General features: G+C 38.3%; 1 protein-coding gene across 1 annotated transcript in view; it reads left to right on the top strand.

Annotated features, from left to right (window-relative positions):
• Positions 1-24,696, top strand: part of SVEP1 (sushi, von Willebrand factor type A, EGF and pentraxin domain containing 1) — a 192,694-nt gene that overhangs the window by 63,761 nt on the left and 104,237 nt on the right. Inside the window, exons 6-14 of the mRNA XM_021691133.1 lie at positions 1,839-2,018; positions 9,200-9,397; positions 12,090-12,208; positions 14,343-14,472; positions 18,099-18,206; positions 19,130-19,261; positions 19,871-20,065; positions 21,401-21,522; positions 23,614-23,722. Coding sequence (XP_021546808.1) covers positions 1,839-2,018; positions 9,200-9,397; positions 12,090-12,208; positions 14,343-14,472; positions 18,099-18,206; positions 19,130-19,261; positions 19,871-20,065; positions 21,401-21,522; positions 23,614-23,722 — 1,293 coding nt within the window. The remainder of the gene's footprint in view (positions 1-1,838; positions 2,019-9,199; positions 9,398-12,089; positions 12,209-14,342; positions 14,473-18,098; positions 18,207-19,129; positions 19,262-19,870; positions 20,066-21,400; positions 21,523-23,613; positions 23,723-24,696) is intronic.

The raw sequence follows: 24,696 nt of genomic DNA, 5'->3' as shown, positions 1-24,696 counted from the left end.
GAGGTTTTGATTAGGATAAGAAAGTGAAAGAAAAGTTGACAAGTGAAGTTTAGGATAGGAAAGGATTTACTGAAGACTGATCATGTATTCCAGAGGTCAGGTGCAACAGTTTGTGAATTAGATTTGGAGTAGAACTGCATGGGGATGACCCTGGTAGATGAGGGATAACCTTGGAGCCTTGGGCTTCCTAAGAGATTGTCAGAAACAGGAATATAGAATGTCATAAGATTAATTGAGATAGACCTTAAGACACATTATGGGATTTTGGTGGGCTAGACAGCAAGGAAGGTCTCGCCAGGAGAGCTTAGAGCACAGATGCTGTTTGGGGACCTGCAGAGGCAGGAGCAGTCCGAGTGCCCTCTTGGAGCCTCTCTGATGTAGTATTGAGACTAATGAGTTAGAATTAGCAGTACTAGAAAAATGCATGTTTCTCTGGACACCCCGTGGTGGGTGCTTCTGCTGATGGGGTTGAGGCTGACCAAGGCACAGGGGCATTTCCAGGATCAAGGGTTTAGTAAATAGCCCCTGGCTGCTCTCTCATGGTGGTTGTGAAGCTGATAGATAAAGGAATCATGTCACCATTGTATCAGCTCACTTCTCAGACCAGGGAAATGTGATCCTAGGTCACATGCTCTACCTCTGAACAGGGTTGGAGCATACACAGATCCCATGAGCTGATAGAGGGGAGCGATGTTTCCCTAGGAAATTAGCAAAGGAAAAGTGAATGGATGTCGGGCACAGGAAATTAAGAATTATGTACAGCTACTGGTATCAAAGACCCAAGTAACAATGTCCTAAACCAATTAAGAGTTTATTTTTCTCTCATCTAAAAGAAGAAGAGAAGCAGGTAATCCTAAACTGGTGTGATAGCTCCATTGTCATTAGAGACCCAGGCTTCTTTAATTTTTTTGCTCTACCATCTTAGGGCATGATAGTTATCCTATAAGAGTATCCTGTACTTTTACTGTAATATGCTGGGGTACTATCCCTCATGTCCGTATTTCAGGACAAAGAAGGAGGAGGAAAAGGCAAAAAGCACTCTCTCAATTGAAAGAGTCTCCATTAAAAAGCTTTTCCAGACAACTTCAGCTCACATCTCATTGTCTGTCATTGGTGCGATGGAGGTGGGCAGTTGTTACCTTCTAGCTGTGTGTATTCTATGCTGAATAAAACTGGGAAGAATGTTACTGGGTAGACAACTAGCCATCTTTGTCACAGCAGCAAAAACACACAAATAAAACAATCTTAGTGCATAAGTCAAGATTAGCATCATGAACTAGGATTTGCAATAAGTGTCTTGGAAGAAAGGGGTGAAAAAGCTAACAGGACCAGAGTTATGGTCAGAGAGTTGGATACTGAAATTTAAGACTGCAGAGGCTGGGACCATTAAAAGGCCCAGGATATGCCCATAGGCCCATGAGATCTGAGAATGGAGTTAATTGTGAACCTGAATCCCTGTCCTGGAAAAGATTCCTTCCTTTTGTTGGACCGTAGCTTGGAAAATCACAGCAAAGGCCCAGCTGAGGGTTGCAGAGACCTCCCATTGTCAGCCACCTCCAATCTACAGGTGTCATCATCCATCTAGGACCGGACTCCTTAGATTAGCTTAAGTTTCCCACCTATGGGAAGGTGACCGAGCACAGTCATTTTGCTTGGGCAGAGCATCTGATGAAACACCTGCTTTTAATCGTCCCACACAAGCTCAAAACATAATGGTGCGTTATTTACTATTTGCCATTTTAAGAAAAGGTATGTTCTTGCTTGTGTAGGCATTATTAAACTTACAATTTTTGTCTTTATTTAGTAAAATGTGACCTAGTTATTTTCATTTTATATAGTACGGACATGTCCTCATCTCCACCAGCCCAAACATGGCCGCATCAGCTGTTCCATGGGGGAAATGTCCTACAAGACAGTGTGTTTGGTTACCTGTGATGAAGGGTACACACTAGAAGGAAGTGCTAAGCTTACCTGTCAAGCAAACGCCCAGTGGGATGGCCTAGAACCCCAGTGTGTGGGTAAGTCGTTGATGGCATGGTGCCTTTGGTGATTTATTTCTCTTGCTCTCAGATTTCTCCTCTTTTCTGTGAAGACCTAGAACTAAAATTGAAAAACAAACTGAGGGTTCTAGAGGGGAAGGGGGTGGGAGGATGGGTTAACCTGGTGATGGGTATTAAAGAGGGCACGTTCTGCACAGAGCACTGGGTGTTATGCACAAACAAGGAATCATGGAACACTACATCTAAAACTAATGATGTAATGTATGGTGATTAACATAACAATAAAAAATTAAAAAAAAATAAAGTTGATTTCTAATGAATATAATAACTATATCTCCATATATACAGATGCACAGAGACACAGGTACATAAATGAATACATTGTTTTATTCCTCTTTATTCTGTAAAAAGACTTCTATGCCAGAATCCCATTTTCCAAGTCACTGAAGTTTATAGCTCTAAATGGTGATTTTTTTTTTTAAACTGGGGCCAATTTGGGTGGATTTTTTAAAAAGCAAATGCTGTGTGATCCCTTGCTTTACTTAAATACCAGTTACTTTCACCTTGTTGATGAAAGGACAAGATTATGAAGTGACCCTTAGGATAGACCGTAACATTCTATTTTACTGGAAGATTTTTTGCCTTCTCCCTCATGAAGAGTTGTGACATCTCACTCCTGAAATTGGGTCCAGAATGAATAAATTCAGGAGCTTTTCCAGTTTGTTGCTCCTTATATGCTGTAGATACAAATAACAATGGTAATAATAATGATGATGAGAGGGTAACTGCCATTTAGTGAATCCTTATTAAGAATACCTAGGAGCATGGCAGGTGTATAATTAAATTGATGTAGAAGTGTTGGGGTTCAGAGCCGATGGCCAAGAAAGAATTCTTAAGATGTCTTCAATGCTACAAGGTGGTTTTATTAAAGCACAGGGACAGGACCCGTGGGCAGAAAGTGCTGCATTGGGGTTGTGACAGGTGACTGATTATATACTTTGAAGTTGGGAGGGGGTTAGGGACAGCACAAGTCTCCCAGGTATTTTGGAAACAAGGTTTCTAGGAACCTGAGAGGACTGGCTATTGTTAGGAAAGGTGATTTATTATTGTTGAGTAAAAACTCAGTCATGTGACCCTTCAGATGATTATTAGTGGGTCATATGCTTGGAGGATGATTGCTAACATATATCTTGGGGAGGGGGGGAGTAGAGATAAAGGAAGTTTCCAAAGGAATTTTTATATATTAAAGTAGACTCACAGAATCCTGGGGTTCAGGCTAAGAATGCCTTTTGCCCTTAGCAAAGTATCAACATCAAGGCAGCTGAGCTCCTAGAGGAATGTCACTCTGCCTGTTTCAAGGACTTGTCAGTAGGCAGTAAGGAAATTTAATTTTTTCTTTTGCCTTTGTTTCCCACAGCAAAATAACCAACTTCCAAAAAAAGGAAAAAGAAGAACTATATGTAGGAATAAACTGAGATATGCCAGGACCCAAGACAGGGAAACTAGATATTATAAATATGTCTGTTCCTTCCAAATTGATTTACAGGTTTGTTCTAGTATAATCTGGTATTGGATCTGTGGTTGATAATAGAGGAAGGTATCACCAGGAAGGTGGTTGAGCTTCCAGGGTCTGGGGGGATTCATTTAACAGCCCAAGAATTGACCCTCACTGTGCAAGCTCAGAAAAACTGATATTCTCATACTGAGAAGAAATTAATCTCTCCTGGACAGGAGAATGAAACTTACTATGAAACAAAAATTCAGTTCATTAGCAATGAGATACCTACTGTTACCAATACTGTAAGACTTAGGCCAGACAAGCATGGTATTTTCCTGTAGGGGAAGCTACAGGAACACCCAAATCAAGAACACACTTAGTTTGCATAAAACCAAAGCAAAAGGAGTTCACTTCTTCAGGTATTCCACAGAATTAAATGAAATGAAGGTGAAGGATGTATCACCATAAAAAAGGTGGCTTTTATAGTGGGACAGTGAATCTCAATAAATCTCTTTAGTTGGGATGTTGTCTCCTTAGGCTAGATTTTTTTTGTAAATACAAATGTTTACATCTGAGAATCATCTCTTTCCCTGGTTCCATGACTGTCCACCTCCTCTTCTGAGGGACCCAGTCTTTCATTAACAATAGTAATACCTCTAATAAGGTTTTCCTGTTCTCAATTCTTCTTAAAATTGTTGTGCACATTTCTGTAACGATTTAAAACATATGCAAATCTCGGTGGATTTGTGTAACTATCAGAGGAAATTGCGTCTCTATTTACAGTTTATTGGGGAACAACTTAATGTCACCTCCAAATTCTGACAACCACCATAATTACTGTGAAAGTTCTGATTTTAAAAAATTGATAGAAATGAATAGAATGTGTATTGAAGAATAGACAGGTACAAAAGAGAAAAATTTTGAAGATGAAGTAAAATGAGGGAGAACTTACTGTCACCATCATAAGACAGATTGTGAACCCACAGTAATTAAAATAGAACATGAATTGTACAAGGATGCACAGAACAATGGAGCTACACATGATGAATTTGGTGCAGAAACAAACATTTGTTTACAGAAGAATACAACACTTAATAAAGGAAATTCCAGAAATCAATGGGGGAAAAGTTTATGTAAAAATTAGTTTTGATTCCACTACATACATACAAAAAAAAATCACTAAATTAAGTTAATTAATTAAATCAGGCAAATTAAGGAGTGAAATATAAGAAAAGATACAGATTTTTATGAAGGAGAACTTTCTAAGAATAAAGAGACAATCTGAATTTTTAGTGGAGAAGAATTTCCTAAGAATAAAAGAAAAGAAAAATAGATTTGAATACATAAAGATTTAAATTTCTGTGCTTCAAATGAATTCTTTACGTTATTAGAAGGCAACCAGCAAAAAAGAAAGGTTATTTGAAACACATGTAACAGCATCAATGTTATTAACGATTGTTCTTAACATTTTCTAAAGTATGGAACCAGACAAAAACACAAAAGTATATAGACTCCAATAGAAAGAGAGATAAAGGAAATGAATTCAATGCACAAGTGAGAAATTAAAAAATACAGTTTTTAAAAGATAAAAATGAAATTGAGAAACTCCTAAAACCAGTTACAAGAGATGGGCTAAATTATATACTGATGTAATTTTATAGTTATAAATCCTTTCATTATTAAACAGGGAGAATGAAAATAACTAACATTAAATTCAAAAGGAAAAGAATGATTGCAATGGAATTTGAAAGAAATACACACTAATAATTAAGGAAAATGGACTGTGAAGGGAGATGGGATGCCATAGGATGGATAAGAGGGAAATCTTTGAATTAAATAATAGGTTTTTATTTTTATTTTTTTTTAAAGATTTTATTTAGAGAGAGAATGCATGTGCAGGGGGTAGGGACAGAGGGGGAGAGAGAGAGAGGATCTCAAGCAGGCTCTGTGCTGAACATGGAGCCTGATGCGGGGCTTGATCTCACAACCCTATGATCATGACCTGAGCCAAAACCAGAAGTTGGACACTTAACTGATGGGGCCAGCCACGTGCCCCTACCATAATAGATTTTTAAAATATAAGTAAAAAAAATGAAAAAACAGAATTCTTCTTTTTTTTTTAAAATTTATTTATTTATTTGACAGAGAGAGACACAGTGAGAGAGGGAACACAAGCAGGGGGAGTGGGAGAGGGAGATTCAGGCTTCCCGCTGAGCAGGGAGCCCGATGCGGGGCTCGATCCCAGGACCCTGGGATCATGACCTGAGCCAAAGGCAGACGCTTAACAACTGAGCCACCCAGGTGCCCCAAAACAGAATTATTTTAAGAAGCTATAACAAAGTATATAGAGGCCTTAGGTTTTTCAAGGAATAATAAAACACTATACATAAGTTTGTGCACATAAATTAAAAATTGGTGATATTCAAACAATGAATCATGGAACACTACATCTGAAACTAATGATGTAATGTATGGGGATTAACATAACAATAAAAATTTAAAAATCGGTGATATTATGTATGATTTTCTATGAAAATTAATTTTTTTAATGAATCAAAAAAGTAGAAATGCAAGTGTATAATTACTTATAAAAAGTGGAAAATGTTATCTGAGCATTAATTACCTCCAAAATGACTGAGGGATCGATGAAACTCTCCTAAACTTTTCAGAAACAGTAATTCTATACCATATAACTTGGCCCAAATAATGGAAGGCTAAATAATTTGTATTATCAAACTACTACAAGTTGCCAACTTGATAGCTATTACCAAAAAACAGATAATAAACTATGACAGCAAATATACTACCAATCCATATTCAAAAGAATGGCCTGTCAAAACAAGCAGAGTTTATCCTAGGTATGCAGAAGGGCTTAAAATTAGATATAATCTATCAACATAATAAATTATTTCATTGTAACAAATAGGAAAAATTCACATGGTTACTTAGCAGAAGATAAAAATGCCGTTCATCATCATTTAAAACACATTTTCAATAAAATTCTGAGAAACTCATATTGATAACGGACATAATAAAACAGATGTCCTTATTAAACCTGCAACCACTTACGGAAACAATATAAGCAGTCTTATTAAATCTGGGAAGAGAAAAGTGTGCCCAGAATCATCCATATTGCTTAGTATTGCTCTCAAAGCTGGAGCACTTGTAATAAATCATAAGATTAGAGCTTTGGGGATTTAAAATATCATCATTGGTAGATTACATGTCTCCCCCAAAATGGAATGAATCTAAGAGAGTTGAGAGTTAACTAACGTCATAAGAATACCAAATAAAAAACTTTTCCATATACAATGACAGAATATATAGTGAAAAATCACAATCAGAAGGCCTATGGAAAATATAAAATATGTAAGAATACCCTCAAACAGCAGTGTCTGGAAACTGTGTTACACAAACTACAAAATGTTAGAGACATAATATTTTTATAAAATTTTATCAAAATATAAGTTCTCTCTAGATATATGTATAGGTAAAATGCAATCTTATTTAATACCCTAAAAGAGATTTTCTTTTTGCCCCTCTTTTGGAAGTAGGAAGTGATTCTAGAGCTTATCTGGAAGAATATGTACACAAAAATCATGAAAATAAGATTGAAAGCGAAGAGTGATAAAGAATAGTAAAGAGAAAGTAGCTCTACAGGGTTTTAAAATATATATTAAAACTACAAAAATGAAGAGTTTGCAAGTACTGCTGTATAGATCAAGATGACCGAATAGATCCCCAAGCTTATGAGTTTCATGTATTACTAAGGAAGCATTGCAGGTCAGCTGAGAAGAAAAGATTTATTCAATTTATAATATAGAAAAATTGGCTGGCTCCTTGGGAAAAACAAATGAAACAAAATGAAATTCTTGTGTCTTTAATTCACACCAGACACCGAAGATCAATTCTTTGTAGTTTTTAAAATATAAATTAAAAAAATGAAACCATTAAAAATTAGACGAGCATATAGTTAAAATATGTGAATGTTAACCAGTTGCAGAACGTAAGTATAAAAGAGGTAGAAATAAAATCAGTAGATTAGACTATATAAAAATTAAAGAATGTTTACCCAAATAACATAAGCAAACAATAGAAAAGAGAATATTAACAGGGAACAGAATCTCCAATGATTATCACAGCCAAAATGATAATTTTCTTAATTTGTAAAGAACCATCCCTAAATAAGGGATATTGAGTCCCACATGGTCATTACATTTGAACCACAAATTTGGCTCTGATTTTCCTCTTCATTGCAGCACAACAGAAAGTCGGGGCAGTCATTTGGCACGTATTGTGCAAAAAGAAAGAAACAACCGATTTCTCAGGAAAAATTGCTTTTGCCGGCACAGGGGTTTAAAAGAAATTTCAGGGAGGAGGCATGGTGGTGAAGTGTTTTGGAGCACACAGAGTCTGCCACATACCTACAGGGTGACCTCAAGAATGCTGACTGTGGGTGACTTCCCCATAGTTGTGCCTCAGCACTCTTGTTTGTAAGCGGGAATGAAGACAGTACCCCTCAGTGCATAGGATTAAGTCAGTCAATACACGGAAAGCACTTGGAATCATGCCTGGCATATTACATGCTGAATAAATGTGAGCAATTATTACATGGGAAATATAGACTAAAGATTCTAGCAGTGGTGCCAGTAGAATCATTACAAAACAAATAAATGTGCACATGGGTGGGGACACACACACACACACACACATACATACACACACACACACACAGGCTACGTTAAGTCTTAGTCTTGATTTTCCATTCTATTTGCATTCTGCCTCCTTCATCTATTCCAAAGATAACACGAAGGGGCCAGGCCCCAAATTGACACAGTGATTTGAGGGAGGGAATGAAAACTCTTCTCATAATGTGCTCATTTAAAGATGGAACCAAAAGAATTCATAAAATGGAGACAGATTGCCGAATCTGATTGCTTAATCCATGAAAGAAGGACTCTAATTTACTATTTTAGTTTATTTATTTTTAAAGATTTTATTTATTTAAGGGAGAGAGAGAATGTGAGAGAGAGAGCATGAGGATGGGGAGGGGCAAAAGGAGAGGGAGAAGCAGACTCCCCGCTGAGCAGGAAGCCTGACGTGGGACTCGATACCGGGACTCTAGGATCATGACCTGAGCCGAAGGCAGATGCTTAACCGACTGAGCCACCCAGGTGCCCTAATTTACTATTTTATACTTCAGAGCCATAAATGTTCTGCAAACTGAAGGAAGGTGCTCCAAGCAAGTGATAAAAGTCACAGTTGGCATTAACTAAAATATCAGTTAGAAGTTTTTCAAGGTATTGGGGCGCCTGGGTGGCTCAGTTGGTTAAGCGACTGCCTTTGGCTCAGGTCATGATCCCAGGGTCCTGGGATCAAGCCCCGCATCGGGCTCCCTACTTGACAGGGGGCCTGCTTCTCCCTCTCCCTCTGCCGCTCCCACTGCTGTGCTCTCCTGCTCTCTCTCTGCCAAATACATAAATAAAATCTTAAAAAAAAAAGTGTTTCAAGGTATTGATACACTGACAAAATAACATGAGATAACAAGAGATATAGTTTAGCATTATTTATAATGTATCATATGTTCAGTGTCATAAACAGGTATCATTTAGTGACTTATGTCAATTTCAAGGCAGCACAATTACGTTTTTCTTGAAATATGTGGTAATGCAAATAACATTCTTTCATTTCCCTACAACAGAGCGCCATTGCTCCACCTTTCAGAAGCCCAGAGGTGTCATTGCCTCCCCGCCCAGCTGTGGCAAGCAGCCCGCCAGACCTGGGACGATTTGTCAACTCAGCTGCCACCGAGGATTCATTTTATCAGGCGTCAGAGAAGAAGTGAGATGCACCACCTCTGGAAAGTGGAGTGCCAAAGTTCAGGCAGCTGTGTGTAAAGGTAGTTCCCCTACGTTGGTCAGGTTGAAGACAAAATTCCTGAATAATGACATGTTGCTACAGTGTGGGGCTGTCCCTCTGCAGCTTTTGCTGCAAATCATGATAAAGTGGTAGGTGTTATCCTAATCTACTCTGTGAGGATTTCTGTTTCAAAATGATGGATTTACAAAGTCCAGTTATAATATGATCCAGTTATAATCCAATATAATATACAATTATATTATCCAGGCAATGACAGAAGAAATAAAATATAAGGATGATATTAAAGCTGGAAATCAGTTAAGTTTTCCATCAGGAGATGAAAATCTCTGAGAAATTTCTGGCCCATATAAAGCCTGTGGGACTGAGCGCCTGGGTGGCTCAGTTATTAAGCATCTGCCTTTGGCTCAGGTAATGATCCTGGAGTCTGGGGATTAAGCCCTGCATTGGGCTCCCTGCTCAGTGGGGAGTGCTTCTCCCTCTGCTCCTCCCCATCTCCCCCCAGCTCATGTTCTCTCCCCACTACCTCTCTCTTAAATAAATAAATAAATAAATAAATATCTTAAAAAAAATAAAGCCTGTGCAACTGAATGAATTTAAAAAGAATCAAGTTATCAGCGCTTTGTTTTTGTTTTTTTAGAGGGTGGGGGACAGGCAGAGGGTGAGGGAGAGAGAGAGAATCCCAAGCAGGCTTCATGCTCAGTGTGGAGCCCAACACAGGGCTCTATCCCATAACCCTGAGATCATGACCCAAGCTGAAACCAAGAGTCAGACACTTAACCAACAGAGCCACCCAGGTGCCCCAAGAATCAAGTTATCAGCCATTTGAAACCCGCATCCCATTACTTTCACAGGAGGACATTGCCATCTTACTTGCAACCAGAATAGACTTCTATGAAAAAGGGGGTATTGAGAACAAGAAAGAGTTCAGAAAAGTAAAAGCATCAGAAGTATCTCTAAAAGAAGGATAAATAAAATAGAACAGATGTTGTTGAAGAACCAAATTGAGAGTTCCCTCAGAATGGAAAAATAATAAACAACGAACTTGAATATCCCAAGTGATCAAACCAAAAAGATGGGAGTTAAGAGATACCAATGATAGGAAAAAGCCCCAATGTCCATTTAAGAAAGAGTTCCAGAAGGAGAGAGGGAAGGGTATGGAAGAGAAGAATTTTCTTACCAATAGAAGGATGTTTCTCTGAGCTAAACTTGAAACGTGAGATCAGTTATAGCCCCTGATTATAAAGCAGGCATATTTTCACGACTGGTGAACTTTCTGAGGTCCAGAGTTTAACAAGAAAATCTTAAATCAGTTTCCAGAGAGAAAAGAGAAATTGCACAAAAGAAGCAAGAACCAGACTTACATGATACTTCTCATTTACAACTATAAATGCCCGAAGGAAATATAGCAATGTCCAAAGAATACAGAAAGAAAATAGGAACTTTAATTCCCAATCCAGTTAAGCTGTTATTCAAGTGTGAATGGAAAATCAACTACTTTTTTAGATTTTCAGAGTCAATATGCTAATGCATATTATGGGGGGGAAAGTGTCCAAGTATCAACCCCTCCAAGAAAAAGAAAATATAAATTGTGTAAAGTTTTCAAGAAACAAGAAGATATGAGACACGGATTTTATCAACTCAGATGTATTCAGCTGCAAGTTACGGAAGACCTAATTTTTTTTTTAAAGATTTTATTTATTTATTTGACAGAGAGAGACACAGCGAGAGAGGGAACACAAGCAGGGGGAGTGGGAGAGGGAGAAGCAGGCTCCCCGCAGAGCAGGGAGCCTGATGCGGGACTCGATCCCAGGACCCCGGGATCATGACCTGAGCCGAAGGCAGTCGCTTAACCAACTGAGCCACCCAGGCGCCCAGAAGACCTAATTTAACATAACTTAAAATAAGGGTACTTTTATGTTATATATAAGAACTTAGCTCTACAGTGACTGATGTGGATATGTTTAATGTTACCACCTCTAACTCAGTATCTGTATTGCAGAGTTTCACGCTGCAAAAAAATACCATTGGCTTCAATTTGGTGTTTTGACAGTGCGTTTTAGCACTGCTAATTAATTCCACTTGACAGCCTTGTTTTCAAGTGTAGTTCCTTCCAGCCACAGTCAACATTTATTTTTTGTTTCTTTATTTCATTAAAAAATATTTACCATATGCCAGGCACTATTTAACACAATGGGACAAGAGAGATCCTGGCCTTCAACAAATGTGAATTCTGTGGGGGGGGAGAAAATTCAATTTCAAAATGGTGTGTTGAGTTTTATGGTCAGGAAGGACGGAGGGCTGTGGGGGCCTGTGGAGGGAGCAGTTCCTGAGGACCTTGTGTCTAAGCTGAGAAAGGACAAGGAGGAGTTATCTAGGTAAAGAAGGAGAGGGCATTGACTCAGGCACATAAAAGAACCTGGGCAAAGACCCAGGTGCAAGAAAGACCATGGAGTTTGCATGGAAATGAGAGCATCCAGCATGGAGAGTAAGTTCCGGTCAGGCGACCATAAGCGATGAAGCTAAGAGGTCAGCAGGTTCCAGGTGAGGAAGGGCCTCATAAGCCATGCTGAAGGCAGTCGCATATTCCAAATGAATCCGGTATTGGGATGTAAAAAATGAGTCACAGAGTATTCATGTATTTTTACCTCTTTCTTAAATGACTTAGAATTATGTATCAATTGACTCATTGATTTGTGCATTTTCTGAGTCAGATGTGGAGGCTCCTCAAATCAGCTGTCCTAAGGACATAGAGGCTAAGACTCTGGAACAGCAAGACTCCGCTAATATCACCTGGCAAATCCCAACAGCTAGAGACAACTCTGGGGAAAAGGTAAGGTTTTGCGAATATTTGTATCCTTTTCAAATGGATTCTAAATGCACTGCAAGTATGCGTGATATTGAAGATTTACTAATACACTAATGATAGTACTCTCTATATAAACTGTACTCATAAATATTAATGCCTCATTAGATAGAAGAATGATCAGCCTTGAGTTTTTAACTAGAAATCTCAGATAAAAATCTCTAAAATGCAAACTCTTATTCCATGGATTTGTTGTATTATGTATCCACTAAGATTACTTGACTAGGAATTCTTTGCCCCTTACTAGGCTCTGATGATCTTTCAAGGAAAAAAAGATGTGGAAACAATCTAAATTCCTGTTTATGAACATATCTTTTAAAATATGAGCCCTAAATGATCGCATATTACAAAGGAGAGATCAGTTTTTAATTCAGCTTTCTCTAACACAGTATTTTGCTCAGAATACAATATTTCAACATTATATATACAGTAGCTTGAGATAATTATCCATCAGATGTTGTTAAAAAAGGAATTCATTTAGGATTTAACTCCCCTTGAATTTACACTGTTAGTATTCATATACATTAAGGTGCTTTTATGGTATATTGTTTTCACAACTCCATGTAAACTTGTATAAATCGTGCCAGCCAGGATTTATCAGGGTGGGGGGCCACAACGCACACACAAAAACTGTTCTGATCGTTGTGTTGAATATACTTAGAATCAGGGTAGTTTTTTAAAAAATTAACTGTAGTGATCATGCTGTATATTACATTCCCAGCATTTATTTATTTTATAAATGGAAGTTTGTACTTTGTGACCCCCTTTACCCCATTTCATCCCCCTCCCCCACCCCCACCCTCACCTCTGACAACCACCACCTGTTCTCTGTATCTAGGAGTTTGTTTCTTTGTTTTCTTAGATTCCACATTAAATAGAGCTCATATGGTATTTTTCTTTAGGTAACTAAGGACAAGGTAACTTTTAAATCTGAATTTAGAAGTGCAAATGTGACTTCTAGGGCTAAAGGGACTGTAGGTGATGTACAAGTTGAATGATTAGTCCATTGTGTGTGGTTTCTACTTTCCATTAAAAGGCCCATGAAAACATGCATTGTTGTTACCTTCATCAGGATCATCAACAAGCCTCCACAGGCTCCCACAGTCCTCTGTCCTTCCTGACCATAAAACCCAATATGCCATTTTGAAATTGAGTGTTCTCCCCCCAGCAGAATACAGGGGCATATTTCAGAATCTAATGAGAGTTCACACTAAATGTAGCACCTGTGTGTTGAAATATTTTTTAAAAGTACAATTGAAAAGACAAATGTATTTGGCTGCAAAAGTATTTTTAAATTTGTATTTTAGAAAATTCCTAAATTAAAAGACAAATAGCAAACTTGAGAAAAATGCTTCAATGCTTGCAAAAATGCTTGTTAGAAGGTTAGAATATTTATTACCTACACATTAATATAAATGTATTCTATCATAATTTTCAAATGGACTAAGAAAGCAAACATGTAATTCAAAAAAGAAAGAATACATTTATATCTTGCAAACATATGAGAATTTAATCTTAGCCTAAGGCAATAAGAAATTGTGAATTAAAAAAATGACTTGTCATATTTTTGAGTTACCAAAAAATAATGGTATTTAATATAGGGCAGAGAACTTAGAGTGGGAACTTTAACACTGATACTATCAAATACTGACAAATGGGAATGCAAGTTATTACCATGTTTTGGGAAAGAAATTTTGTATTATCTATCAATAAAATGGGACCATTTGGGGCCAATTTACATGTCCTTCAATAGATTTTTTGAAATTAGCATATATTTATTCTATAGAAAATCATGGAGACATTTAAGTGTCTTCTTAAGTTCTAAAGACTATGTAACAGCATGAAGAATGTTTTAAGATATTATGTTTAAAAAACAAGGAACAACATTTCATATGTATACCAACTGTATAAACTATGTAAATAGAATAATAATCTGGAAAGAAACACAACAAAAGGCTGTGCCTGATTTTTTTTTCCTATTTGCTATATGTATGAAATATTGTATCATTTTTAATTTCACCTTTCCTAATAGTATTTAAGTAAAAAAAAAGTACCATTGCTATTAACTTTAACTTTCAAAATATTCATTTATCTCTAAAAGGTATCAATCCATGTTCATCCAGCTTTCACCCCACCTTACCTTTTCCCGATTGGAGATGTTGCTATCACATATACAGCAGTTGACCTCTCCAGCAACCAAGCCAGCTGCACTTTCCATGTCAAGGTTATTGGTAAGTCGTGAAATTACTTGGGTGGGTTTGTGAAAATCATCCAGCCCTCCAAGGGCTTTGTTGCCCCCTTATCTTCAACAGCTCCCTCCCACTGATTCTCCCTATGGGCCTTGAAACCTGCTCAGGCCCCTCCCTCTCTGAAACCTACATACTCTTTATGTATCGCTGTCTCTCTTTGATTTCTTCCAATATGAGCCTTTTGAAAAGTCCCCAGGGGTTGCCATCTGTTTTGTCTCAAGGGCCATGTATTTTCAAAGTCACTCAATGTGTCTGGCTCTTGTCACCTTCACTCATATGAACTACTGTCACCAGGGTTACCAGTTGTCTCTAGAGTTACTCCTACTGCACACTTTTTAGTTCTTATTTTACATAATCTTTCCTTAGATTTAAAAAAAAGTTTTTTTTAAAGATTTTTCATTTATTCATCTGAGAGAAAGAGAGCGCATGTGAGTGAGAGCATGAGCAGGGCGAGGGTCAGAGGGAGAGGGAGAAGCAGACTCACCACCGAGCAGGGAGCCCGATGTGGGGCTCGAACCCAGGACCCTGGGATCACGACCTGAGCCAAAGGCAGACGCGTAACCGACTGAGCCATCCAGGTGCCCTCGATTTTACATTATTAACCACACTCTACTTATTGTAACTTTCTCCTTCTCTAGCTTATCTGACACCAGTCTTTCTTGGTTCCCCAACCCTTTGTTCTCATTTCTTCTTCTTTATCTCTTTCCTACATGGCTTCTCTTCCTCAGACCAACTTTCAAATGTGGCTCATCCCCAGGGTTCCAGCCTAGTCCTCTACTCTTTCTCTTCCTGTAGTTTTCCCAGTGATTTTGATAGAAATCTGACCACTTTCAGATTTCTATCTCAATCTCTTTTCTGAAGTTCAAACCAATATATAGAACTGCCTACTGAGCTTTCCATGTAGATGTCTTACAGGCATTTCAAACTCACCCAAACCTAGTATATTTCTCAGCTCAGAAAATGGCACAGCCAATCACCTACCTACCAGGCAAAAATCTGGAAGTCATCCTTGACTCCTTTCCTTCCATCACCAACATCCAATCAGTTATCAAGTTCTGCTGGTTTCATCTACTTATTGTCTCTGAAATCTGTCCTAGTCTCTTCATCCTTACAACCACTGCTGTAGATCAGTCCTTTATTCGGGGGGCTGGGGGGCGCTGGTTTGCTGCTCCATCTCCCAATTCGTCTTTGTATTTTCAATCAATTCAGTAGATACTCGGTAGATATCAGATACCCACCACCAAGATGTAATACGTGGAGAAATAGGATATGTAGCAGTCTGTAGTGGTCAAGAGCACAGACTCTGAGCCCAATCTGAGTCCACTCTCCCACTTAAAGTCAGTGTGAACAGTAGCCTCTTTGTGCCTCAGATTCTTCATCCCAAAATATAATTAATTAACATATTACATCACAGGGTTATTGTGAGGTTTTTAATTAGTTAAAATTCATAAACTACTTGAACTGGTGCCTGACACACGTTAAGCTCTATATAATATACATATTGACATTTTGCTATATTCATCTCATATATTTTAATATGTTTGTTTAAAAATTGAACACATTAAATTCATTTTATTTCAAGAATTTTACCTAACTTCTTGAAATAACTAATGTATATCAGACTGGCTCCTTACCTTAGAAATTACAGGTTTGGGTAAAAGTAGATAAAAAGCGATGCAAGTAAAAATCAGCCTAATTCATTTCATAGTGCTTAGGTTTTTTCATTGCTTGTTCAGTGTTGTTTTAAACATGAACTTTGCCAGTCATATGAAAAATATGCTGGATTTGTTTTCTATAATACTGTGATTTTAGACATGGAACTGTGGTTCAAGCATTTGCCAAGTTTTAATTTTTCACAATGAAGAGTCAGCCTGGTGAAATGTAAAATGTGTACTCAAGGGTCTAGCTAGACACTGGATTTTCAAATTATGAAAGAGAGATGAAATGGGAAAGACGAGGGAGCAGGAGAAGGTGAGAGAAAGGGAGAGAAGGAGAGGGGGAGGGGGCAGAGAGAGACAGAGAGAGAGAGAGAGAGAAAATATTTGAAAGCCCACATTTTCTCATTTCCTCAGATGACAGGGTGTGGGTATCTTACTGATAAGTGAGAGGAAGCAGGAATGCTTTTGCTCAGCGTTCCAGGGAATGCTGCCTCACTTGCTCTGAAATAGGCTTTCTCTCTCCTTTGGAGACCGCCAGTACCTCCCGTGCTTTTGACAGTAATTGACTGAGTCTTGGTGCTCTCTTGTGCCTGCAGTTCTGCTTTAAAATGTTTGTCCAGAATCAGTTTAGAAAATCTTGGAAATACCTATTTGCAGTTTCTTTTGGGAAAATAGTAAATGCTGCCAGATTTGTCAGTTTAACTCTGAATTGACTTGATTCAGCACCCTTCAAGTGCACAGAACTCCAATGAGCATTTCTTCACGTTTTTCTTTATTCAGCAACTTTTTTTGAGCATGTGTTACGGACCAGGTGCTGTGCTCTGCAGTGAAAAGCTAACTGTGAGCAAGAGAGACTTCGTCACGGGTCAACAGAATTTATAGTCTCAAAAAGTAGTAAACCAAAGGCACTGCGCTAATGAAATGACAAGCATGAGGAAAAGAGAAAAGACTTAGCATAAAACAGAAATCTATATATCCTCACAGATAACAGCTCATTTAATTTCCGAGTATGTGTTTTCATATATCATGTAGGTATCTCTATACCTTGGTCTTAATGCACATGATTGCAATCTTCTAGCGTAATGACCTCAGATAAGTCCCTTAAATTTGCCTAGCGTGAGATTTGGTCATTTCACTCCTCTGCTTCTCTGGGAAGGTTCTCTTCACTTCCTGGTCGATCAACTCAACTACTCTGGGTGGAATGCCCACCACATCCAGAATTGCCTTTTTAAAAAATCTTTTATTTTGTTTTAAAACTTTATTTATTTATTTATTTACTTGGGGGCGGGGGGAGAGATAGCGAGTGATCAGGGGGAGGGGCAGAGGGAGAAGGAGAGAGAATGTCAAGCAGTCTCCATGCTGAGTGTGGAGCCCCACTAGGGGCTCGATCTCACAACCCTGAGATCATGACCTGAGCCAAAACCAGGAGTTGGACACTTAACCGACTGAGCCACCCAGGTGCCCCCAGAATTGGCTTTTACATAGCTGTGCTCAGGGTGATTTTAGGAACCTAGTATTTCTTCTTTAACAGGGAGAGGGCAGCATAACAAGAATCAGCTCTTTCTTTTGTCTTGAGACCAGGATTACAACAAATCTCATTGTCAAGGGGGGCTCCAGGGCCAGCTTAACAAGGTCAAGGTTCTCTGCTAGCACAAGTAGACTTCAGTTCTCTTCTGCACACCCCCTTGTCATTTTTTTTTTTTAAAGATTTTATTTATTTATTTGACAGAGAGAGACACAGCGAGAGAGGGAACACAAGCAGGGGGAGTGAAAGAGGGAGAAGCAGGCTTCCCGCCGAGCAGGGAGCCCGATGCGGGGCTCGATCCCAGGACGCTGGGATCATGACCTGAGCCGAAGGCAGGCGCTTAACGACTGAGCCACCCAGGCACCCCCCCCTTGTCATTTTTGAATATCAGTTGTAACTTCTTTCTCTGCTTTCCTGTTTTTTAGATGTAGAACCACCTAGCATAGACTGGTGCAGATCCCCACCTCCGATTCAAGTCTCAGAGAAGGAGTATCCTGCAACGTGGGATGAGCCTCAGTTCTCAGACAACTCAGGTGCAGACGCAGAGACTTTGTGGTCAGCATGGTTAACACTGAATTGTATTTCATTTTTAAAAGCTTTTAAAAAGGATAAAAGAAATGAAAAGCAAATTGCATCTTGTCTAAGTAGAATGAATATTCATATAAGGTAATATGTTTTAATGCTAGGATAATTATATAATTTAATATTACTAATCTTACCTATCCATGGGGTTCCCTTCATTCAGTATCCAGTGCACATTTATTAAACGTATTCATTGAGTCTCTATGTTTACATTGTCCTGAAGGCATAAACTATGCATTTTAGTAATATCGTTAGTAGAGTTCGTATTCATACTCATTTTTTCAACATTTGCCCCTAAAATCAGAAAAGTTCATAGGAAAGCAGAAAAAAAAAAATGAGCAAATACAGTTGAAGTTCATGTTAAAGGTCTCACTAAAACCCAGTAAGCAACAATTAAAAAGGCAAATTAAATAAATTTCTTAATTAAATTCCCACTATTGGTGAGTGAGGAGTAGGGATAATCGGGTGATGGGCACTGAGGAGGGCACTTGATGTAATGAGCACCAGGTGTTATATACAACTGATGAATCACTGAATTCTACCCCTCAAACTAATAATATCGTATATATTAACTAAATCGAATTTAAGTAAAGAATTTTAAAAATTTTCCAATATGCCAATAGACTGATCTACTCAAGGAAAATCATTTGTTTAGCAAGAATGCCTTATTCTGATGTGGTTTTTGAGTCTAATACTTCTATGTTACAGCATAAATATTGCATCTTTTATTTTTTTACTGGTGACCAAATCAACATAAATTGAATGCCCAGCTGGTTTGTATAAAGAGAAAATGAAAATTCAAATCAAATACAGGAACTGATAAAGTGACTGCAGACCAGTCACCCCAAAACTAGGTCCCTTCTTTCCTCTCTAGGGGCCGCATTGTTCATCACTAGGAGCCATTCACCAGGAGACCTTCTCCCTCACGGGGAGACTATAGTACGGTATACAGCCACCGATCCCTCGGGCAATAACAGAAGCTGTGACATCCACATTGTCATAAAAGGTATTCTCTTCATAAACCTCCAGAAATCTAGTTGACATTTGCCATATGTAATTACTATATTTTGTGAGAGAAAATGGACTGTGTGCAGTAGATTCGTAAAGTAAGTATACTGACAGATCTTATTTACGTTTCTCATTGTAATTGCTTCACCTCATGATACATAGAAATATTTTCTTCAAGAGTAGTCTTTAATTAACATGTCATTAACATTTTCACTAAAAGTACAAAATGTTACTGTCATAATTTTGAAGAGCTGAGGAGACAGACTCTGAAAATATGCTTGCTACGTAATGCTATCTAGTTTTCACTCTTATTATAGGAAGGCCACAAATAAAAACCCCAAATCAGAAATAACTTAGCATTTATAAAATATATGCACAGCCTCTAATCATACAGAGGTACAGCTTTTCAGCTGTGCCCACCTAGGAACCAAGAGGCATATGTTGTCATGTTCCCACACTAAGGATTTATGATGAAAGTTTTTCTAGGAATGCTGGTGGACAGGAGGAGTCCTTTTCAAAATTCAGCTTAGACTCATAGAATTTAATTTATATATATTAATTATATTGTTTATACCACTGTAAATAATTGTACATTTTTTTTATGCAGCTTCTCCCTGTGAAGTTCCATTTACACCTGTGAATGGGGATTTTATATGCACTCAAGATAGTGCTGGAGTTAACTGCACATTAAGTTGCTCGGAGGGCTATGATTTCACAGAAGGGTCTACTGAGAAGTATTACTGTGCTTATGAAGATGGAATCTGGAAGCCACCATACTCCACTGAATGGCCAGACTGTGCTAGTAAGTTTTAATTTCTTCCTGGACTCCTTTCGTGTATGTGTGTGTGGGTTTGCGTGTGTGTACATTTCTGAGCATTTAAGAGGAAAATGCCTTATTATAGGGATTGGGTTTCATGAGTGAAAAATGGTGCCATGAGGGGCAACTGGCTGGCTCACTTAGTAGAGCATGCAACTCTTGATCTTGGGGTCATGAGTTTGAGCACCACATTGGGCATAGAGCTTACTTAAAAGATGGTTCATGAATTTGAAATGTTTGTGAATAGGAGAAATGTTGAGCCCTTGATTTAAAATGTTAGCCCATCAGAGTCTGGTTATTGATTGCTACAGGACAAGATTCCTTTTAAGGCAAACCCATCTTGGCCCTCTCCTTGTTATCTACCAGAAATAGACTTGTCAGCATGTTGTTCTTGATCCATAAACTTGAACTTATAGGCTCATAGTCTGCAGAGGAACTTATATTTAAAGTAAGATCCATCATATGTGATGGGGAAAGATCAGTTACGATCTCTTTAGGTCTGATTTAGATTTAGAGCTATTCTATAATCTTAAATATATGTATTGTTATAAAAATAGCCAGTTTTTGTGTCTGGTGTAAATAAATATTCTTTGGAATGAATCTTTGATTCAGTACCATAGATGGAGCTTAAATGCCAATGTCTTGGAAAAAGAATAAAGCCCAATTACTTGAGCTATTTTTTTCCACAAATTTGGGTAGTAATTAAAAGTTCTACAGTATCACTCACCTCTGTCACAGATTTAGACAGTAGTATTTTAATGCTGATGCTATTAGGAGTCATTGTCTCAGAATATTATGGGACATCTTGCTGGGCCTAACCATGCAAGTTTCTGATCCAAGGAGGAGTTCTCTGTGGGAATTACACTTTCAAGGATTATGATTGTCCATCATATTTAGAAAATTTTCAGTGTATATTGGTTAAAAATATAATAGAAACATATATGATACAAATTTATGTAAACATAAAAGATATCTTTGACCAAGGCAGGATTTTTCAAAAATTCCCAGAAATATAATTTAAAAATGTTTAAATCTCTTTTTCCCTTAAGTGTTTATTTTCTTAATGTGATTGCAAGCTAAAGAATAATATATCAAAGCAAACCTCATCACTGGATAACTGGGTACAGTGCTACTTGACTCATGGTTTATTACGATCAATTAATGCCTAGAAATTTTTCTTAACTGTCATCTCTTGTTTTTATAGAAATCCCACAAATCATTTTAGAATCAAAGTCCTAAGCTATAGTTATTCCAAAGACAATTAAATCTTGTGTTGAAAACACCTAACCAACTGAAACTGTTTTCTCTAACATTTTCCAGTAAAACGTTTTGCAAATCATGGGTTCAAATCCTTTGAGATGCTGTACAAAGCAACTCGTTGTGATGATACAGATCTGTTGAAGAAGTTTTCTGAAGCATTTGAGACTACCCTGGGGAAAATGGTATGTCAGCAGTATTGTTTGTCGGATTTTAAAGGATGCTGTTGAGCTTTTCATAGCCCCTTAGGGTAACCTGCCACTGGAATTCCGTGTCCTGATGATTTCCCGCCTCTCTGTAATCCAAACTTGCTCTTAATATTTAGAATTGCTCATAGGTTTTGGACTTCTGGAATGAATTATAAGTGAATCTTTATTAAAACATTTTGAGTTTTTTAAAATTCTGAGTCAGAAAGCCAGAGAAGTGTGGGGTCCATGTGGTTTGAAAATGTCTGCTTTGTTATTTAAAGTATGACAAAAATGCCACTGTAGACTGTATTTATTTTATGATGAGATAATTGAACATTGAAAGGATTTTCTTTTTCATTCATTTTTGTTTAGGATTCTTTCACTGTTTATAGGAAAGCAAAACAATGTATTTAACTTGTGTTGAGCATCTCAAAGGAAATGTGTTATATACATATTTGTATCCCTAACAGAGTAGTCAGCTTAGATTTTGGATAGATGCTAAGGGTAGATTCAGTGGTAATAGATTTGATGTCCAGTGTGAGAGAAAGAGGGGAGCCAAGGAAGTAGGGTATGCAGAGACACGGATGCACAAGTGGGTACCCACGGTGGTAGAAGTGTGTCAAAGGATTTTTTCTGACTTCTATTTTCTCAGTGGAAAAAAGATGCAGAGTGATCAGCTCAGAGAGTAAGGATGGGGAGGAGTTGTTGAGGTTTGGAAAGGGAGTTGATGGTGTAAAATAATTTTCTAGGAAAGCACAAATGAATGTGCTAAAGAAAGGATTGGCAGGAAGCAGGATTGTATTTTCTCTCAAGCTGTAATTAACCACACGAGTGCACGTGAAGAGAAAGCAGAGCGATTAGTTTAACTAGGGTTATGGGTTCTACAGACAAACGATGGAAGTGGGTGCATGTGAGGGAGTGATTCCTGGTGATGAGCCATAGACTCTAAGACAGATAAACAAGGAGGTGAAGACGTCGGACTGAGAGACAGTGAAGAGGTGGTAGGGTCCATGGATTATTGTTTTTTTTTTTTTTTTTTTTTTTTTAAAGATTTTATTTATTTGACAGAGAGAGCACAAGCAGAGGGAGAGAGAGAGGGAGAAGCAGGTTCCCTGCTGAGCAAGGAGCCCGATGTGGGACTCGATCCCAGGACCCTGGGATCATGACCTGGGCCGAAGGCAGCCGCTTAACCGACCGAGCCACCCAGGCATCCCGGGTCCATGGATTATAAATCTGATGAAGTCAAAGACTTCCGAGAGTAGGAGAGGGTGCAGTTATTGGTAATGACGAGGTCTGAGGTATGACCATGACAGCAAGGAACAAAGTAAGGCTGGAAGACTGGAGGAGAGGGGGAAAAGGAAGTGAGAAGCCAAGGTGAAGGAAGGATTAGCCAGGTGGATATAGAAATCACCAAGAATTATAACAGGGACAGTTACTGGATGTTCTTGGAATGAGGGGGTGATGCAGAATGGGGAAAGGTTGTAGGTGGCTGACACACAGAGGGGCCACCTTCTATACCATGAACTTCAGGACTGTGAGGCTCTAAGGAGGGATACGGGAGCATGATCTGGAAACAGCAGAGAACAGCACCATCGATGGTGCCTTACACCTCCACACCCACAGTTTAAGAAAACTGGAAAGTGGGGTGTCATTGAGAGCAAAGATGAAGGGACCATAAAGAGAGGTGAAAAAAATAATAGGAGATTCACTGATGACTGGGAGTTCCAGAGGACAGAGGAGGTTCTGAGGACTTAGAGATGGGTGGGAGATAGAGTCAGAGAAAAGGGATCTAAAGAGCCGTTAGGGGTGAAAGTTCAGAGACAAGAGATATGCTGGGGTCCTGGGCTTCTGGGGATCAGTGACATGCACAGAGAAAAAGGGCCTGAAACTAATTCTGGTGGTCCACAAGCACTGGAGGCCTTAGGAGAGGGTGTGGACGAGGGGCGGGAGTCTGTCCAGGAGCATGCAGAGCTCTAGTCCTCTCCTCCCTCCAATAGAGAGAGATGTGAAGGCCAGCAGAACAAAGGGCTTATCCAGAGCACATAGAGGTGCAATTTACATTTCATACTCTTCATTTTTTATTTGCAGGTCCCATCATTTTGTAGTGATGCTGAGGACATTGATTGCAGATTAGAGGACCTGACCAAAAAATATTGCCTCGAATACAATTATGACTATGAAAATGGCTTTGCAATTGGTAATTAAATTATGCAGTGTCAAGATGGCAAGATTGATCTGCAAAATAAAATAAGTCCAGAAGAGTGGGGCAAACTAGAAAAACTAACTTTTTTTAAACCAAAACTCTTGAGGTGATAAAAAATAAAGTCACATTATGATTGTGAAATTTTATTACTGATATGATATCTTAGAATAGTACCAAAGCAATTTTTATATGGCATTCAATTTAAATTATAATTAAGCCATTAATTTAAAATAGTTACACGTGTAAAATATTCAGATTTCTCACCCAGAATATATTTAGATGCAATCTATTCGAGTCTGATATACCTTCTAATTGAATTTTCATGTTTTCTCCATATTATCTCTGAGCATTTTTATTAAGGTTATTTCTAACTGTGGTATGTGATTTGTTTGCTGGTGTAGCTGGCCATTTAGCTTACTGCCTTAATATTTCTGGAAGATTTCAGTAGTCACAGTTGGGTCTTTCATTAGTAAAATCATCCACCTTTCTAGTAATTATATTTGTCATTTTTATTGCATTGTTATAAAACTGTCCAACACTTCCAGAATAATGTTTTTAAATATAATAGTGATGGGGGTGCCTGGGTGGCTCAGTCAGTTAAGCATCTGACCCTTGATTTCGGCTCAGGTTATGATCTCAGGCTTGTGAGACTGAGCCCTGTGTTGGGGTCCACGCTGGGCACGGAGCCTGCTTAAAAGTCTCTCTCCCTCTCCCTCTCCCCCCTTTCTCTTTCCCTCTCAAAAAAAATAATAATAGTGATAACAAAATAGTGTCACGGTTAAGCACATGGACTCTAAGACCAACTTCTTATGTCCAAATTCTGGCTCTACCACCTATTAGCTATGTGGTCTTAAGCAAGTTTGTACTCTGTGCCTCAGTTTCCTCACCTATAAAAATGGGTATATGTATATATATGAGAGTACTGAACTCATAGGGCCATTCTCAGGATTAAATGAATAAGTACAAGT

The sequence above is a fragment of the Neomonachus schauinslandi genome, chromosome 13 (genome assembly GCF_002201575.2).
Source record: "Neomonachus schauinslandi chromosome 13, ASM220157v2, whole genome shotgun sequence".
Lineage (NCBI taxonomy): Eukaryota > Metazoa > Chordata > Mammalia > Carnivora > Phocidae > Neomonachus > Neomonachus schauinslandi.
Note: the sequence above shows the minus strand (reverse complement) of the source record. Positions and strands in the feature narration are given on the sequence as shown.